The sequence below is a fragment of the Eupeodes corollae genome, chromosome 1 (assembly GCF_945859685.1).
Source record: "Eupeodes corollae chromosome 1, idEupCoro1.1, whole genome shotgun sequence".
Taxonomy (NCBI): Eukaryota; Metazoa; Arthropoda; class Insecta; order Diptera; family Syrphidae; genus Eupeodes; species Eupeodes corollae.
The window spans coordinates 295,957,346-295,978,733 of record NC_079147.1 but is presented as its reverse complement, the minus strand read 5'-3'; the positions used below and the strand labels follow the sequence as shown (position 1 = coordinate 295,978,733).

Genomic DNA, 21,388 nt, shown 5'->3' with positions numbered 1-21,388 from the left:
TGTAACTTTAGTGTTTGGAAATTTTTCAAAACTCATATGTCAGTTTAAGTGTCAGTTGAAAATATTGGAGCTCAGAGTACAAGTGTTGCTGATATTTCAAATTCATATCGATTTTGCGATATAATCACATTATAACTGAATTTTTTTTGCCAGGGGTTGAAGGTTCAACAGTACATTGAAACAAGTCATACAAAAGTGATAAATATGGTCTTTCACAGCTATATTGGTCACCTTAATCGTGCACTATGACAATTTCTAATTTTTTTCTATGAGCTACATACATATAAGGCTGTTAAAGCAAATAATGTCTTAACTTAAGACAGATTAAAAAAACAAAATAACTCAAACTGTGGCCAAAATGATGCCCTTATTTAAATAACAAAAATGTCTATCACTGCTGTGTGTTCTATTCAGTTTATATTTGGAAACAGAACAATTATTAAAACTTGAAAATGTAGGGACTTTTTTCATTATTTTATCTTTTCACAACATTTCTTTCTTTTGTTTCTACGTAAATCGTTTTTGAGTTTATTGCGTCTGTGATTTTGACATATTTCAAAATAAAATAAGGAACTTTTCGAGTTACATAGATGATTTCTTGTTCTCAAGACTGTTAACTATTTACTCTCGTGCTTCCGACTGTCAATTCCGTGTCGAATATCATAATGTCTATCTCTGAGTTGTTGAGCGAGTATACATATAAATTGTTCCACCATATTTATCCGCGTGTTATTGACTCAACTCCTGCTCTAAGCCGCCATAAATTACCACCTACCTACCTTATCGACACTCTATTATTATAGGTTACTAGTGCAAGGTTGAAATCAACCCAGTGCAACACGAAGGACGGCAATTATTATACATAAGGAAAAAATAAAACACGGAAAAACTAGATTACGTGACATCTATGAGAAAATTGAAAAATTAATAGAAAAAAGAAAAATCGACATCCACCCCCTCTATATTTAGAATTTTCAATTAATATCTCATAATAGTTATACAATTTTTGTTGTTGTGCAATTGCAGATCCTTCCGGTAAAACTGAACCAATCATCATGTCAACAACAACCTGTTCCCGTTTGCGTCCAATGATGTCCTCGACAACTACTAACAGTACCAGTGGCAAATCCAATAACACAGAATCATCGTTGACGCTTACCGTCAGTTCGCTGCGCAATGGCGGCGGTGGCGGTGGTGGTGGCGGTAGTAGCATAGGCTCCAGTGAGTCATCAGATCCCCTAGAATCAGATTACAGTGAAGAAGATGCCGAAGTCGAAGAGGAAGATGCCGAAAATGAAGATGAAGAACAAACTGAAGATGAAGTCGACGACGAAGCTGACGATGATGACGAAGAAGAAGATGTCGACGATGGCAATGAGACAGACGAAGACAGCAGTGAAAGTAATACAGAAAGTAGCAGTGTAGAGACAGCCAAGGGCGTTCGACAGTATCATCTGGATGATTTTCAAATAATAAAAACAGTCGGTAAGTACGAGTTGTTTGTAGATACTACAGTGTATCCATGCATATTGATTTAAGCGCGCCCAAATGACGAGACGCGACGCGACGATGACGCGTCGATAGGGGAGTGGGAAAAAGTGGGTGATGGAAGATAGAACTGTTCATGAGTACAAAAATAATTGTTTTTCGTTGCTTTTGTTTATTGTTTATGGAAAAAGTTGAATATATGCTGAGGCTGGTGATGATGCTGGTGAGTGGTGAGCCTCCAAGCTGAATTTGTGTTTCTGATTTCCATGACCCAATTGAATGACGAGTCTATTTTTAGACAGTTTTTAGAATTTATGTGGATGTAAAATTTGGAGGCAACACTCAATAATTTTGTGTAATATGGTTTTTCTATTCTATTTGCTATACGTTTGCTAAGTCTGCCAAACACACAACAGGTGGGTGTGGGATGATAGATAATAATTATTGGTTCAATTTATGTAAAATTTATTTTACTTGAGGCGGTTTTCCACTCGAAAATATTCATGTTTTTGAAAAGCTTAATGCTTAAGTTGAGTTGAGATTTGAAGAAGCTTTATACTTGCTTATTTAATGTGTAAGTAATGATTGAGGATGTTTTTCTTAGAATTACTTTGTTCAAGAACTTAGTCATTATTTTGATTGTTGGAAGATTTGATTTTGAAATTTACATAAAACAAAACAGTGTTTCTGATTGAAATGAACTCGTCTAGCCTTTGGAATTTTTTCGTAAACAAAGATTGTATGCTACAACGAACCTTACATAACTCGTTAACTAGACCAATAGACCATTATGACTGCTTTTGTTATTAAATATACATATATTCCACATTGATTGAGTCAATTGTCTTCTATTGGGGTCTAGAATACTATAATGTTGTTTATTTTGTTTGAAGTTTGAAAAGAGTGCTTTATTACAATCGATTTGGAGGTCGACTCCCAAATTGAAAATTTACCTAATGCTTTAAAAGTATTAAACTGGCTGCGTATTCAAAGTGCTCACGCATAAGCTTTTTGGACAAATATATTTGAAAAAAGCTTTAAAAGTCATTATTTACAATATCATCATTTATTTTACCTCACGCGAAAAAAGTCGTTATATTCCTTTTCTCAGAAGTGAAATATCAAGCTGTATTTTTCCCCAACCTATTCTTTTATCCTTCTGAGCTTCGGTCATACGGTTACGTAGAGGGATTAGTTGTTCATCCAAACTCCACGAATGTGGAATGGTTAACAACTCCTTTTCTTTCACTGTTATGTAAATTCCATTGACAAATTCACAAATTTGAGGCTTTTTATGGCCCCGATAACTTCTTGAATCTCATCTTCATTCTTCCAAATTTTACTAATTTATAGCTTAAATTTGGTAAACAAGTTTCAATATTGGTGCATTCACAATAGCTTTTGGGCTATTGCAGTTTTTCAAACTGCTATTACCAAATTCTCATCAGTTTTGTTCTAAATTTAACAACTTCAAATCACTTGGTGTATTACCCGTGGCGTGATGTTAAGTACGTTGGACTGTCAAGCCAGAAGGCTTGGGTCCAACCTCTGTCTGTTCCATTTAAAGTTTTTTTCATGGATGCTACTACTTTTTGCAAGGAATTGACAAATTTTCCAAGAGTAATTCTTGTAATAAAAAGTGCTTTCTTAAATAAGACGTTCGGATTCGGCTTGAAACTGTAGGTCCCCTCCATCCCTGACAACATTACTCGCACGAAGGAATAGTTTAGAGTTGTAAGTCACTAGGTTCCCAACGGACTCTTGCGCCATCTTTCTAGTTTATACTTTTTTTTTCATTTTTTGTAAAATCGTGATTCTCACTTGTCAAATGTTAGGAAATGACAGCTTCAAAAGTGACAGCTGTAAAAATAGATGCCCTTTTAAAATAAAAACTTTGAAAATCCTATTTAATTGCCCTGATTTTGAGTTTGTGCATTATTGGCATACATAAATGACATTTGAGTGACATCATATTTATATTTCAATTTCTGAAGATTTTAATCTATTTAAAAAAATATTGTATCGCCCAACGCCAAAACCAAAATAGAAAAACGCTAAGCGACCGCCTCTGGACTCTTTTCGGAAAATATCCAAAATTCGAACGTTTTATTAAAAATAAACGCAGGCATACTGATTGGAAAAACAGATTGTTAATAAAGTTTGTTATTTATTCTGGCTAATTGTGAATTTTCTCTTTAATCAAGTTTAAGAGATGTCATCAAAAATGTAAATTCCCTTAAATTAATCAAACTTAGAATATAAAGACTTTTTGCATTTAAGGTTATGGATTAACCATTGAAGGAAAAATGTTTTGACTTAAGCCAATTTCTTCCCCAAATCCTGATAAAACCAACATTTTATATGTGTGTTTATGAATCCATCCATCCATCTATCAATCAATTATTTCTGAATTCAATCAATTTGAAATTAATCAAAATATTTTCCCACCATTGTATACGATACGAAAGTCAATATTCTCGTTTCTTTTATATATGTATCCCATCCACCAGTAGAGCGTTTATATATTAAAATAATTGAATCCATCACATGAAATTTAATTGATTTGTTTTCCCAAAAGGCAATTACATCCAAAGCCAAACCCAACATGCATGGTAATGATGAATCATCATCATCAAAATTATTATAATTACATTAAACACACGAATTCATTCATTCTAATTTGTGATGGTTTTGTTAGTTAGTTTGTTTATACAAATCTCTCTGACGTTTGTTGATGTTGACAGAAATTATTGTGAACTTTGTATGGTTTCAGTTCAAAGTGTCCATTACCACCACCGCCATCTATCGCTCCCACCATCATAACGCAATATGATGCGATGCGAACTGCGAATAATCACTTGTGATTAATGACAACTTATGTGTACATTCACTGCCGCCACAGCCACCACAGCGCTGCTGTCGTGTTGCGATGACGTTTCGCGTTATGTCATTTGCATAACAATGAAATTTTTGAGTATCATCATCACCATCATGAGATGGACAAAACAAACTACAGTGTGTCTGATCATCAATCATCAAATCACTGACCGCACATCAGAGAGACAGAAGTCAAAAGCCTGGGAAATGTAATTTATATTCGGAAAAATGGCAAATTAACTGAAACTGAACCAGAGGGCTTCAAAGTGCTGCGATGGCGCTGACACTTTTGTGTAAATCGCAGAGTTTTTTTTAACTATAGGTATTTTTGGCGTAATATTTTTTGTTCTCCGAATATTTATCTCAACATGTGTATATAATTTGGGGTTAATTCATTCAATTTTTATAGGTACGAGTAAAATGCCTTCTCCAAAGAAAGAATACAAAAACCATAATATGAAATTGCGCGCTGGAAGTAATTGGTATTTAATTCAGTAAAATGTGGTTTTAATAAGTGTATTTAACTATATAATCAAAAACAAGTGTTATTAGCTAGCATTTAATATTCATTACGGAGAGTGTGATTCATACCTGCAATTTTTAATAGACCGTTTTTATAAGTAATTAGTTTTGAACTTTGAATAGTATCTTACACAAGGCAGAAATATTATTCAATTGGTATTTGATAATTATATTCTGGTAGGTAATTTAATGGCAATTCATTTTATTGAAATAAAATTTTCATAGTTCATTCGATTAGTCCAATTTTTTTGAATATTACCTTTAAAGGCTTTTAAGGTAAACATAGCCCTATACAAATTAATCGAAAAGCGTTCCCCTTATAAGGGGATCAGTTATCATAACCACTAATAAAGTTGTCTTATTGGAACCAAACAAACAAACATTTGGAGGAAGGTCTTGGGTCCGTACGCAACTAAAAATACAATTCATCACTAAACATCATAAAGGTTTTTTATTTTTATCAAAGTAAATTAAAATATTTTGGCAGCATTGTTCTAGCGGTAAGTGATTCATGATGAATAACCAAACCTTGCAGAAATGTCAACACAGGTTGACATTTCCAACTGTCAAATTGGACTTCTTTTATTGGACTAATTGGGACCAGTTATAGCTATAATTGGTTTTCATCATTAAAACCAACTTTTGAATTGTTTTGTAGGACGGTTATAGGTTAGGATTGAGATTGAGATTGTTTAGATAGTTATAGAGGAATTCTTTTAAGTAATTCTTACGTGTTTAAGCTAGCTATTCAGCTTCAGCAAACGTCATTTCAGAATACGCATACCCGCGAGGCGTGCTTTCCTATTAGACAGTGCCCGGTTATGACACCAATTATGGAGCTTATATGTGATCTGCTTAGAGATAGTGAGCACCTTGATTGCTTAAAATCTAGTGCAGGTCAAATGTTTTGTGTTACCTGACATGTGGTAATGTTATTCCACCTGATGTTTAAATATAGCGATTAGCCAAACGCAGAAGAATGGGTTGCACTGTAATATTCCTGGCGAATTCATCTGCCTTGAATCACGAATCTTGTAGCAGAAGAGTTGCCCAGTTTGGAGTTACTTACTCTGCTATTAAATGAGTTAACTCCTCAAGCGATCTTTCTACGTTCAGAGATGCTAGAGAAGATGTGTCAAAGTTGTTAAAAGCGCCTTCGATGTCAAGAAAAGCAATCATAGTGAACTTTCTAGGATGGAAGGAGTGTTCGGTGGTGCGAATTAATATGTGTAACGCAGTTTCAACAGGTTTACCTTTACAGTAGACATGTTGAGACATAGACAGAGTTTCTTGTATCAATACTTGCCCTTAAGTGGTTATCAATCTTTCTAAGGTCGTAGATCTTAAGGGTTTACTTGCGAGCATTTCTCTGCTTTATGTATAAAAATAACTTTAACTTCTCTCCATGCAGAGGGAATATGAACCAGATATAAACAGCTGTTCGAAACTTCCTCAAAGATTGGTGCAACTAGTGCTGTGGCTTTCTGCAGTTCGGCTAGGGAACAGATTAATAATTTCTGTCATAGAAAAAAAAATGTCCATGGTTTGAATCATGAATTTGAGGCTAAAATTGATTTTTGAAAGTAAAACAGGTGAGAATTCAAAAAAAAGTGGAACGTTTTCAGTCAGTGGAACGATTTTGTTTCGAAATGTCAAATCAACTATCAGGGGCCTAATTATGGGATTCGCGGCAAACCGTTTTGCTAGCGAGTTTGCTAATTAAAAATGTCATAATGTTTGTTGGCGAGTTTAAATCCGATAATTTTTTTTGGCGGATTTGCAGGCGAAAGAGTGCTCATTATTATTCACTGTTCGATTTCGTGGATTGTTTTTATATAAAAACATGAGTTAGTTTCATTTTAATTTTCTTATATAGAAATATAAAATTTTGAATAAATCACTTAAAATTTTACAAATTCAATCAAAACAAACCAAATTTTGTTTGGAAAGCTGTCAAATCACTGGAATATAGGAAAAAAAGTCAAACCAAAAGTGTCAAATCACTGGAATATAGGAAGAATTATTTTCGATTTGCTCCGAATTCGTTTATAAGGAAATACGACACAAGTCGAATTTGAAAATTTGAATTGAAAACGATCCTTAGCAGCCCCAAGCTGTTTATTGAAAGCGATTTCATTATTGAAAAATTTTAAATGAGATAAAAGAACTGTTCTGTTTTAAATAATGTATTTTTTTTTAGGAGATATTATTATAATACGTCAAAATGTGTTCCTCAGTCGTTCCATTTCCTATCTGTCAAGTTAACTTTTTAAAATCACCAATTCCAATCAGGAAACTTTGACCGAATGACATAAATTCTCTATGACAGACAGCAAAAATTTGTTATCTTAAGTTCACAATTCTCTGTACGATCAATTTCATTAAGAAAAAGTTCAGAAATTAAATAATGCCTTAAAAAAAGACTTCTTGACTTCCGACAAAATTTGAAAACCGAACACAAAACAACATACATAGGTCTTTCCAATGATCAAAAACAGTTTGATAGTTTTCTACAAAAGCGGTACTCATGATTTATTTAACTATCCCTAATTTCTATTCAATACATTTGTTCAAATACCTTTTAAGAGTCCTGGATTTAATTTTCATGGAGTCAGCTCTTATTCAATCTTTAAATCAAAAACGATTGAAGCCAAAGGAACAAGTATCTTTGGAATACATTTCGAACATTTATAAATATCATCCCACTAGTGCTATCGTCCAAATTTACAATTCCTAATTTAATTAATGTTTATTCATCTTCTAAAATATTCCCATTCATATTCAATTTCTGATTATTTGATTAATATTCATATAAAATTACTTTATTGATATAAAACCATCAATTGCCCCTTTGACCGTGAGGCCAATCAGATCCAATATAATATCGAATTAGCTCACACGCTGAAGTCGAATTAAAAAATATATGAAAAGCTAAAAAAAAAATAGAAATGAAACCAAAAACAAGCCAATGAAGAAATACAAAAATTGGAAACATAAATTCTCGAGCAGATGGAAAGCATCTGGATTCTGGAAGAAGAAGATTGCGCCAAGCTAATGGGTAATGGCTTTGGCCGGGTGAACTACTTAAAGTGTGTGTTTATTGTGAATTGATTTTAAAAATGTTTATCTAGACCGTGAACAAAACTCATTTGTGGTATGAACAAAAAGAATAAAAAGAAGTTGATATAATTATTCATCTTATTCTATTTTTCTTTTCTTCTTTTAATTAAACAAAAAAAAGAAAAACTATAAAGAAAAACAAAACAAAAATGGATTTTCTGATGGCTTTGGAAAACTGTGATGATGATGATGAGTTGACCATTTCTATGATGAATCATATCCAGCTAGACAGTTTTTGTTTATAAAAAGACAATATACACAAATCCGCGCACATGATTCCAAAATTCGAATACATTTTTGTTATGATTAGAAAAACAAAACAGAAAAATATCTCTTTGAAAATTGAGGTCTTTAACACTTTCTTTTTGGAAGCATTTTGTTTACTCAAAAAGTCACGTCTTTTTTAGACGTGAACATTTTAATGAAACATTTTTATACTGATGCTTTTTTGTTGTTAAGAAAATAAGCCAAAATAGTATTATATAATTTTGTTTCTTTCTGAAATGAGCCACACTTTTGAGATGTTTTGGAAATATTATTGCTGCTAGTAAAAGTTTACCAGAGTTTGCCATTAACCTAGATACATATATGTTTTGAGAAAGTATATGACCGGGTTAGATTCTATGTATATCATTCTTTAATTAGATTTCGACCGGAAATTTTTGAAATAGAATTTTTAAGAAACATTGTGACAGACAGACATTTCGAAAAAATTGTTGCATAATAGACAAAAGTGCAAGTTAAAAATATTATTGTTTTTTTATAATGGAAAGCAATCATTGAAATCATTTTGACAGCTACATTTCCATGAATTAAACATTTATTTCGAGATTTTTAAGTGATTAGGCATATAAACTTATTAAAATGAAGCTAATAAGTTGAAGAATTGTCTTATCAAGAAAAATACTGTATTTAACCCTGAACTTTTCTTTCCACTTTTAATTTTGTTATAAACAGCTGATTTCTTAGTATATAATACATTACAATAAACGTTCCCGATGAAACTTTCAATCTTTTCTGGATTACCACCTGTTAATTCTATTTTCATAAATCGCTCTGTTATTTTAATAATGGATTCAATGATGAAATCCAATGGTAGCTACAACAGACCTTTTTAAACCAAAGGATTTGAGGTTAAAGTTGTTCATTTAAAACAAAACTGACAGATAGGAATATAAGAAAATGGAACACCTTCATTGAAACGATTTTGTTCGGGATTGTTGAATATAAAAATAAGTTCTTCCTTCTAAATATTCTCTTCAATACACAAAATATTTTGTCAAATAAATATTCTTTTTTAAAGTTAACATATTCTAAAGCTTAAAAGTTTCATTTTGATTTCAACACACAACATCTTGCTTAAAGCCAGATTCACAAGTGTACCTTAAAACAAATGAAATGATGAGTTTCATAGGCTTTGTTTGAGTTCAATCTGTAGTTCAAACTAAATCAATGCAACCTACCCTTTAAACTTCAGTTCAACGATTTTGACAGCTTCATAACAATGTTCGTTTCTCAAGCTAAAAAAATTATTTTGAAAACCATTTGAAAGGAAACTTATATTATTTTTTATTACTGTTTTCAAAACTATCTGATAAAATAGATTCGTTTTAATTTGTTTCAGACCACCAAATGTCTTATAGATCTTTTGTTTAGGGAGGCATAGTTTTGTTTGATTGTAATGCTTTCAAATTTTGTCCTAAGAATGCCCTCAAAATTTTTAATTTACTCCTGAGTAACAATGTCCTCCTTTAATTAAATCTTATTAGTCTTTTAATTAAATACCAGCTCCATTCTTTATTAACAATTCCAAAATTGGTCAGGTTCAGACAACAAAAGGGACTTTATTTGCAGTCTGCTGCTTTCTTTGAACGTTTGTTTTGACTAAGGCAACAAGTTAGTTGGTAAAGTGCCATTAACTTCAATTTCGGAACTTTACTTTGGAAGTGGAATTCACTTGATAGTTAGGGAGATATTTTCTTTAATAACTTTCCGATCAATTTTATTAACTTCCCATAGGAAGTTATTGTAATGGGTCCGATTTGTCAAATTGAAAATTTTGACATTTCCCGACGTTTCAAGGTCGCTAGAGTCGAAATAAAAGATTTTTAGAAAGATGTCTGTGCGTGCGTGTGTACGTACGTTTGTCCGTCCGTACGTCCGTACGTTCGCGACGTTTTTTTCGTCGTCCATAGCTCAAGAACCAGAAGAGATATCGACTTCAAATAAATTTTGTTATACAGATAATAAGGTAGAAAGATGCAGAAAGGGCTCTCAAGAAAATTGAGTGTTTGGTTTTTTTACCATAGCAGTTTGAAAAAAAGGTGAACATTTTGGTTAACCCTAAATATCTTACGAACCAAAAACGCTAGAGACTTGAATTAGATTTTATATAGTATATTGTAATATGATACCAAACAGGTATATTTTTTGAAAAAAATCAATATAACGGTTTTTTTTTTTAAATCAATAAAACTGAAAAAAAAAAATTTGTCACCTCCAAAATGTTACGACTGAAATATGATTTCATCTCTAAAACAATTTTGTGCAACGAAAAATAATGTTTTTGACATCTGACAAAATTTTGAGAAAAATCGAATTGACAGTTTTTTTTATAAAAAATAAAAATCTAAAAAAAAACATTACTCAAAGTTCGTAAAAATTGAATATCGATTCAAATATCTTTTCAAAAACTTGAAATTTAGGCTTCAAGCTTATTTTATCTTATATGAAATATTGTTTTCAACATTTTGAAAAATGTTGAAAACAATAAAAAAAATGACAAATCGAATTGACAGTTTTTTTACAAAGAATAAAAACCTAAAAAAAAAATGTATAAAAGTTGGTAAAAATTGATTTTCGACTCAAATATCTTTTCAAAAATTTAAAATATTGGCTTCAATGTAATTTTATCTCATAAGAAATATTGTTTTCAACATTTGGTAAAATTTTTAAACAATTCGAATTGACAGTTTTTTTACAAGAAATAAAACTCTAAAAAAAACAATACTAAAACTTGGTAAAAATTTACTTTCGACTCAAATAGCTTTTCAAAACTTAAAAATATTGGCTTGAAACTTATTTTATTTCACAGAAAATATTGTTTTCGATGTTCAGTAATTTTTATATAAAAATCCATCAGTCCGTTTTTTTCATAAAAAATAAAAACTACAAAAAATAGTACGCAAATTTGGTAAAAATTGATACGAGTACATATGGACAAACTTTTAAGCAAGACAAATCGACAGACGGGATGGGAAGTTATCAGTGTGGGTCGCATCCCAGCCTCTTTTTTAATTTAAAATTAAAAGACAACAATGCTGCCAATTTAATGGCTGAAACATAAACACGCTTCAACTTCGGCTTCGGCTGACTAAACGTAAGTTACGAATTTAACTTCGACCTCACGTTTCATTTGACAATCGTAAGGAAAACAACGTAATGTGACTCCAAAGGGAAAGTCTTGTTCAAATATGCTGAACATTTCCTTTATCTGACAGTTTAACAGCTGTAAAAAAGTCAACAAACAAAATACATTTGCTTTTGGAGGGATTCCCATTGGTTATTATAATCTTTGTAAGATACTTCCGCGATAAATTTAATTTTTTCGATTTCAAAACTCATATTTTTTTACTTTGAGAAAAATAACAGCTGATAATGACAGAAGTGCCATTTAAGAAATGTCATATTGGAAGTGTCATTCAAAGCAACTTCGAAACAGGCCCAACGTTACGCAGAAGAAGCCGAAGAAGAAGCGTGTTTGTGTTTCAGCCATAATGAGTTTAGACTTCGGATAATGGATCTTAAGTTCAGTTTACACTGTGAAGTCCAACGATTCCAGCGATTTGAACTTTTCATTTGAATTAAAGAATTCAGGTTCAACTGTGAAACTTACTTTATATGGATTTGTTTTGTTAGAAATAAGACTTTTAAGTCATAAAAGCCAACGTTTCCTTTAACTGTCACCAAATATTGAGTGGGAGATATTTTCTTTTATAGACGTAAGGTTTTTGATTTGATAAAACTTCTACTCCACAGTGTTTAAAAAGTCTTAAACAGTTGAAGCAACGATGAAGTTTTTGTAAACTTATTTGCAAAAAGTGTTCAATGTACATTTGAATAAAAACACCCTTTAGCTAAAGCAAATAAAAACCATTGTGGTTTACACCAGAAGTGGCCAAATTTAACAAATGAGTACATTTTCTTCGGTCTTCGACTTGCCAATTGCTAGTTTTCATTCTTAAAATTTGTAATGCCTTTTTAATTCCTATTTCGTATTAAATAAGGGAATGTCTTGTTTTATCAAGTAAAGTCTTTTAAAAATGTATTGAAAGTTAAAAATTGAATAAAAATAAATATTTAAAAGCGAAAAATACTTAATTGAAATATTCCTATCCCATTTTTATCTTTAAAAAAAAAAGTTAGAAAAATATCTTTGGGGTTTTAAAATTAAAAGTTCTGCTTAAGTGACCCAAGGTGTCAATTATTCGAATGCGTCAGACAAAATTGACAGTTAAGCACAGAACATATGAAGTGGCACTTAAAATGTCATTTTCTTTCAAGTTTGACAAAATTATTTTGACAGATCCATAGATCGCAATAAAATGGGAACGCTAATGTTATGACAAATTTATACTTTTGAATTAACACACACAAATCATGTCTTCTTAATTTAAAATGTGTTTTATTTTAAGTCAAGTTTCTAATTCTGAGAATCGATAAAAGATGCAAAAATTATCTCAATGTCATATAAATTTTCACTTAATTTAACAAAAAAAGTCATCAATGTCATTCCTTTGAGAATTTAAATTTATTAAAAATAAATTCCACCTTCACACAACATGATTTCATAGCTTGATAGTGTTCATTTAAAAAACCTCCAAACTCCTTTCACTTGATTACTCCCTAAGAAAGAAATTATATTTGCATCTTTTCGATCCAGGTTAAAAATATAATTTGTTAAACTTTTTGGCTTCAACTCGATGTCCTCGTTCAACATTCATAATATTCTTTTCAGTTCAGAGTCAAAGTAACAATCGAAGTCATTCCACCTCGCCATCACGATATCCTCCTCGCCATAAGCTTTTCGATGATGCTCTTTCCTTGTCCCCAATACTTATTTTAAAAATTTCGAAAATAAATTTTTTGTTTTCGTGTGAAAAATTAAATGATATTTTTATGAATAACGTCGCTATGTCTGCCACAGTTTGTATTTGTTTTTGTATATTTATTAAAAAACAAGAAGAAAAAACCCATTAATTATATTTTATTTTTAATTTTTAATTTTCTTTTTATAAAATAATTTTTATTGAGTGCAAAATGAAATAATTCATCACTTTCATTTTGTGGCAGCCTCATCAGAGGGCGGAGTGTATTAGTATCATTTTTGTGTTGTATTCGAATTTGAAAAGATGCGATGATCGCACAAAAAATCATGCGAGTGGGTGTTCGATGTTTTGTGAGTTTGTGCGATGTTTTGTGTGCTTCTCGTCTTGCTGTGTATTAACGTCATTTTTGTATTGCGAAGGTTGTTTGTTTTATTTGTTTTTTGAAAAATTTCAAAATACCAGTGTTTTCAATGACGTCAGTCAAAAGTCAAAGATGCATGATATTGCATCAGACGCACGAAAAGATGTATGGCTTCTTTAAATATTGTTCTGATGGAAGCTTTGTTTTAATGAACTCTTGTGGGTACCTAATTGAATAATAAAATGCTTTTTGCACAAAGCCAAAAAAAAGTCTTGAAGTCTTGAAACAAAATGAAAACTTAAACATGCGTATAAGTTTTCACATATCTAAAAAGCCAAATGTTTGTTTGAATATAATATGTGGTTGTAGGTGTGTTGCTTTTTTAATTAAATTTTTCTTTGCGCCCCACAAGTTTAGCAAGACGCAATATATGTTTGTTTTAATGGAACTATTTAAAAATTTCGTATCTGCTTTTTTAAAATAATTATTGTCCAATGAGATTAATTGATGCACTTTAAAAAAAAATTAACCTTAAAATTCACGTCAGAAAGATTGGCATCTGTACAGAAATTTTCAAGTCGTGACGATTGTCTTGTAGCTTAAAATATCGAACTTTAACTACTTCTGTTTGTGTTTTTTTAAAAGATATCATGAAGTCGCCTTATTTCTAACAGATAGTCATTTTGCAAAAAAATAAATGTTTAGTATCCCACTACTGATACTTTGTAAAAATCGTACACATATGTACGTCACTTTGTGTGGTTTTCAGGAGAGCAGTTTGAAAATTAAGAATGGTTTTCATTTATCCAATTTTCTAAATGTTTTGTAATTTAGTCAAATGGTGTCTTATTTTTTGTCGAAAAGTAGTACGCAAGAACAACACTTCCAAACAGTTGAAATTAATTCTTTAAATATAAATTTGTTCAGGAAATTTATAGAGCAAAGCTTAATTTTTTTTAAATATTCAGCTCATTTTTAGTTTATGGAGCAAAAACAATCCTCAAGCACTATCAAACAATACTGCGTTTTTTAACTTAAAATAATTCACCCTCGTTCGATCAATTCACTCTTTTCAATTAATATTTTTGGGACTATGTTAAGTCATTTTTTTTGTATAAAGTATAGAAACTCAAAGTTAATTTAATACCCTTAACACGTTTACGGTTAAACACAGTGTGAGTATTAGGAAAAAAGGAAAGGCTGAAAGAGGAGATACCGGCGCACATTAATCTGAAAATTTTGAATATTGAAATTGGAGGGGAAAACAGAGTTGGGTAAACCATTCCACATTCTCGATGAGTGGTTAAAAAAAGAATCTCTATACTTAACAATACGTCCAAAATTGAGCTCGAGAGTAAACTGATGAGCTTCCCTGGAAATGCGAGTATTACGACTGAACTGCTTTGGGGGGAGATGCAACTGGCTAATTCGACAGAACATTGTTTGTAAAAGTATCTATAAAAACCGAAAGGCATGAAACATTGCGGTTATAGTTCTTTCGCCTATCCTTTTCAAAGGCCTTTTTTGTATCCTATCTAAAAGGCTCAAACTTGTTTTAGAGGCTCCTGCCCAAATATGCGAGTTATATGCTGTCAAGATCAGAATTTAATGAGCTTATCATACGCTGCCGTAGAAGTTCCACATCCGAGGGACAAGGATGTAAATCTAGAAAAGAATATGAAAAGCTGAGGGTACTGTCGTCGGCGAAACAGTTTAATGGATTAGAAGTGGTAGATAAAAGATCATTTGTGAACATAAGGAAGAGAGTCAGAGACATAGCGGAGCCCTGGGGGACACCAGCATTTATGTTATGAATTTCAGACTTGAAACGGTTAGAGAGGAAATTTCTAATCCAACGAAGAAGAGATTCATCCATACCAAAATCACGCATTTTCGATAAGAGAGCTTATTGCCAAACTATCAAATTCTTTTGAAATATCAAGTGCAATAATCTTACTTTCTTAAAAACAATTTAAAAATTTGTTCCACTGTTCGTTGACATAAACCATGAGATCACCAGTGGACCTATTGCTACAAAAGCCATACTGCCGGTCATTAAGAAGTTTCGTTCTTCAAGATATTTCTTAAGCTGCTAATTAATCAGTCTTTCCATGACCTTGGAAAGGAAAGGAGTGCTATTGGACGATAGTTCAGAACAATAGCGGGAATATTATCCTATTACGCTCTCAAGAACAGGAGGACTCATGATACTCTCCGGTAGCGTTGAATTAACAGTAAACTGTGCTGCAAGCAAATTATCGATCATTGTGGATAAGCGTTGGAACTGAGGATGACGTGATGTTTCGTGCGTTGTTTACAAATGATCATGCAAAAATTTGGTTCGTCAAATATGACCATTTCAGGTTTTTCAAGTTTGTTTGAACTTATTCCTGTTTTCCTCAGTCGGGTTGGCTTTATAACAACTGAAACTTAAATCTCTAAACCTAATAACCCCTTAACAGTTCGAATCAAACAATGAGTTTTCTTTGGGTTTGATAGTTTTCACCCTATTCGGGATAAAATAAAATGGCTTACGAGCGACAATAGTAGCAAATTTTGAAGCATTTTTAAGACAATATTTTAAGTCAACACTGACTCATAAAAAAAAACAACAAAATAATAAACAGAAAAAGGTTTTTTTAATCATAAGTGGAAATTTTTTTCAAAGTCACAAATTATTTTGAAGCCTACTTGGGACTTTATTTAATTTTACCAAAATTTTTCCCAAATAGAAACACATTCATCTTTCTCTCAATTTAAAGAAATATTTAAAACAAAAAACATCCATTTTATATAAGTATATAGTTTTTAATCAAAACATAAACCATCACACACTTAAAAAACAAGCAATCTTCTAAAAGATTTCCTAAAATATTTTTAAATGTTTAACTATTATTAAAATTTATAGTAAAATTTTTCAATTTGTCATTGAAAGAAAAAAAAAAACAAACTCTTTTACAGCAGACAAGCCTACAAGTCATAGAAGTTGTCATGTAGTATAAATCATTTAAAAATTTATTATTTTAATTTGAAATTAAATTTTGCAAATATTTTTCAAAACTATCGTATATTGTTAGACAATAGACAAACAAAAATAATGTCTACCTTGTTGAAGACTTAATAGTTCCTTGAAAACTTATATACATATATACATCACACAAAATATTAATATCTTTTCAGTCCGTCCTCACTTATAAAAGTGATATATTTCTTGTTTTGTAATAAAGCTTTGTTTTTCTAAGACACAAAAGAATATTTTTTTTAATTTTTCTTAAATCTGTCTAAATTAATATTATTTTCACATAAAGTGTGGTCAGACGGCACGCAGGTCTCTAGAATAGAAAATATTCTAAAATGTATTTACTTATAATTTTAATTTTATAAATTCTAAACGGGGGCGTTGTATTTTTTTGTTGTCATTTTGACTGTGTTGAATTTTGCTTCCGAAACATGTTTATTCCCAAAAAATACAATTTATGTATAATTAATTAAATATTTTAAATGCGTACAAAGGAAGTGATTTTATTTTATTTATTTTTTCTTGCCAGAAACAATAAAAACAAGTAAATCCCATAAAGCGTCCAAATTATTCAAGGTTAAAACAAGAAATATAAATTGTTGTTATCTGATATCGAATGAAAAGTTCATTGATTCTATACGAAATTTGTACGCGAGTTTTTGTTCATAAAAACGAAATAAAATAAAAGTAATATTTATTTTCTTCCGTGATTTATATACAATCAATTTTCAATTAATGCCAAAATTATAAAAACAAAGCTTGTGCAAGGATATTCGAATATACAACAATAATAATTTATAGCGCACCTTTACGTGAATTGCATATTTTTGGTTTAAACATTTTACAACCTTTCACTTTTATTTTTTTCGTGGTGCTATTGCTTACATTTTTGATGATGTTGAGGCTGTTTTATGTTCTATTTAATGTATAAGAAAATTTATTGATATAATTAATATATTTTTTCAAAACTGCAGCCAAGAACAAAACATCAATTTTTGGCTTTCCTTGAACTCACTTAAGTCTATAATGCAGTTTTTGAGATTGTTTGTTAAAATGTTACCATATTTTATATGAACAATAATAAAAATTATTTTGTAAATAAACTTTGCATTGCGTAGTAGTTAAGCATCATTTAATAATTATTTTCACTTTCATGATTCTATACAAATACAGTGGACTTACGTGATCTTTAAAACAGAAAAACCACCGATTTAAACAAATTAAAAAAAAATAATAAACAAACCACAATTTTATTATTAAATCTGACATTTACGTGAATTAAATACGTGAATGCGTACGAAAAATAACACGAAATGCGATGCAATGTTTATAAAACAGATAATTGATTTAATACTTGGAAAAATAAAGGTAAGTTTAAAATGGATGTTTTGTATTCATAAAAAAATAAAATACAATTTTTTGTTAAACAAATATAGCATAAAGCGAGTTGAGAAATTAAAAGTTTTCGACTTCGCAGAAAAATGCCTTGAAGAGTTTTTAAGAAATTGTATAGTTTGAAATTTTGTTTAAAGAATCCAGTTCTTCACACATTTTCAGATTTAGTTTTTAATACTAAATTAAACGATTTTCAGAGTAACACTCACTAGTTTTCTGAAAGGAAAAACAAAAGATAGATAGACTAATATTAATATACTTTTTCATTTTTTAAATTTTGATAACAAAGCTGTTGAAATGTTTGTCAAAATGTTAATTGCCAATGTATTATCAACTGGTTGTTGATATACTTTAAACATTTTAACCTTCATTTGTTAAAAATTCAATCATTTTCATTGACAATTATAAATTTTCATTTTTTTCAATTTTAAATTCAAAAACATGTTTACCATTTATCAAAATTTTAAATTTGTCAATTATCAGCTATCAACTGATAGCTGACACACGCAATGAGGGTGATTATTTCGAACGTATTTCAATTTCAATTTTGATTTCTTTTAATTTAATTAAATGCTTTAATTTAAATTTAAGTAATTTTTAGCTTCTATTGTTCTTAAATGAAAAGAAAGTGCTGTCTGATCAAATTAGTCATTTTAAGAGAGCAATTTCGAGCAACGCAATCGTACACTTAAATTTCAAATCAAGGATATACGAGTAGATATTCCAATCTGGGTGCAATGACGCAAAAAAAAACATTAAGTAGAAAGAAAAATAAGCATTCACGCAAAATATAATTACATTACACATTATGCTGCTTAGATTTTACGTAATTGCAATCAAATACAGAATCAGACGAGCGCTTTTTTCCACTCACTCTCTCTGAAAAATAATTGTTTTCTTAGTAATTAAATTTATAATTGGCTTCAGGGTAAAATCAACAACAGAGAAACAGATACGAATGCTGGAAGCGTATTTTAAAAAAATATTTAAAGTTGTGGAAATAATGTTTATTGATTTTGATTGAATAATATTTTGGAGAAGAGGGAGCAGAGGTATTAATTTTGAGATAATATGTATTACAAGCATCTTGCGATGCAATTGAATATATTTTATAAAAAAAAACACCATCATAGATGATGATTGGGATAGAGTCATTATAAAGTTGGTATAAACATGTACGGATTTTTATTTTTAATTATTATAGACTTAAAATATTTACTAAGCAATTAGGTTGTTATTTAGTTAAAATTCAACTTTAGTTACATTTGTACGTTTTGATTTTGCTGAACTTTAGCCAATACTATCACTTACTGTTTCGATTATTAGAACTGCTTGTCAAGTTGATAGCTTTTACTAAAGCAGTGCTCTGTCAAAAGCTGAAAAAGAATTGACATAAGCCAAATATTGTCCTCTATAACTTTACGTATTGTAACTTAAAAGTCTTAAATGTATTGCAGTATTTTGGCTTAGACCTTTCACTTAACCCCAGAGAAAAAAGTGAAAAGTTTTAAACTAAAAGAGGCTGGGATGTGACCCACACTGATAACTTCCCATCCCGTCTGTCTATTTGCCTTGCTTAAAAGTTTGTATTTTTTCGTGTTTGGTTTAAAAAGTTGTTAGTTGAATTATTCTTACAAGTTTTAAAATTACCAACAATATTTTTCATATAAAAAATAGTTAAGTTTGAAAATCTAGCTTTGTTTAATAGAGTTTTAGTCGAAAACACATTTTTACCAATTTTAGTAGCACTTATTAACTTCCCATAGGAAGTTATTGTAATGGGTCCGATTTGTCAAATTGAAAATTTTGACATTTCCCGACGTTTCAAGGTCCCTAGAGTCAAAATAAAAGATTTTTAGAAAGATGTCTGTGCGTGCGTGTGTACGTACGTTTGTACGTCCGTACGTTTGTACGTCCGTACGTTCGCGACGTTTTTTTCGTCGTTCATAGCTCAAGAAACAGAAGAGATATCGACTTCAAATAAATTTTTTTATACAGAAAATAAGGCGGAAAAATGCAGAAAGGGCTCTCAAGAAAATTGCGTGGGTAGTTTTTTTACCATAGCAGTTTGAAAAAAAGGTAAAAATTTTGGTTAACCTTAAATATCTTACGAACCAAAAACGCTAGAGACTTGAATTAAATTTTATATAATATATTGTAACGTGATACCAAACAGGTATATTTTTTGAAAAAAATTCAATGTAACGGGTTTTTTTATAAATCAATAAAACTGAAAAAAAAAATTTGTCACCTCCAACATTTTGCGACTGAAATATGATTTCATCTCTAAAACAATTTTGTGCAACGAAGAATAATGTTTTTGACATCTGATAAAATTTTGAGAAAAATCTAATTGACAGTTTTTTTTACAAAAAATAAAAACCTAAAAAAAAATGTATAAAAGTTGGTAAAAATTGATTTTCGACTCAAATATCTTTTCAAAACTTTGAGATATTGGCTTTAATTTACTTTTATCTTTCAAAACATCTTGTTGTGAACATTCAGTTAAAGTCTGAAAAAAATCAATTTGACAGTTTTTGTACAAAAAATTAAAAACCGAAAAAAAATTAACAAAAGATCGTAAAAAATGGTTTTCGACTCAAATTATCTTTTAAAAAACTTTGAGATAATAGGTTCTAACTTTTTTTTCTTATAAGAAATATTGTTTTCAACATTAGGAAATATTGTGAGAAAAATCGAATTGACAGTTTTTTTACAAAAAATAAAAACCTGAAAAAAAAATGTATAAAAGTCGGTAAAAATTGATTTTCGACTCAAATATCTCTTCAAAAAATTTTAATATTGGCTTCAAACTAATTTTATCTTATAAGAAATATTGTTTTCAACATTTGGTAACATTTTTAAAAAATTTGGCTCAAATAGCTTTTCAAAAATTAAAAATATTGGGTTCAAACTTATTTTATTTCAGAGAAAATATTGTTTTCAATATTCAGTAATTTTTATATAAAAATCCAACAGTCCGTTTTTTTTTGCATATAGACAAACTTTTAAGCAAGACAAACGACAGACGGGATGGGAAGTTATCAGTGTGGGTCGCATCCCAGCCTCTTTTTAAATTTTTATAAATTGGATGAATGAAATTAATTTGAGAAATATCAAGAACCGAACATTAATTTTTACCAAATTTGCGTACTATTTTTTGTAGATTTTATTTTTTAATAAAAAAAACGAACTGTAGGATTTGTATAGAAATAAAAACTACTGAATATCGAAAACAATATTTTCAATATTTTAGAATGAAAAGAGTTGGTTCATAATATTTTTAATTTTTAAAAGCTTATTGAGTCGTAAGAGAATTTTAACCAAGTTTTAGTATTGTTTTTTTTGTTAGATTTTTATTTTTTATAAAAAAATGTTAATTCGATTTTTCTCAAAATTTTACCAGATGTTAAAAGCTTAATCGTTTAAAATTTTTGAGGAGACACATTTTTTTCAGTTATTTTGATTTATAAAAAACCGTCATGTGGATTTTTCTCA

At 30.2% G+C, this 21,388-nt stretch overlaps 1 protein-coding gene across 1 annotated transcript in view; it reads left to right on the top strand.

Moving 5' to 3' along the window:
- LOC129940900 (cAMP-dependent protein kinase catalytic subunit 3) overlaps nucleotides 1-21,388 on the top strand; it is a 120,507-nt gene that overhangs the window by 23,711 nt on the left and 75,408 nt on the right. The window contains exon 2 of the mRNA XM_056049423.1: nucleotides 1,027-1,485. Coding sequence (XP_055905398.1) covers nucleotides 1,056-1,485 — 430 coding nt within the window. The 5' untranslated portion in view covers nucleotides 1,027-1,055. The remainder of the gene's footprint in view (nucleotides 1-1,026; nucleotides 1,486-21,388) is intronic.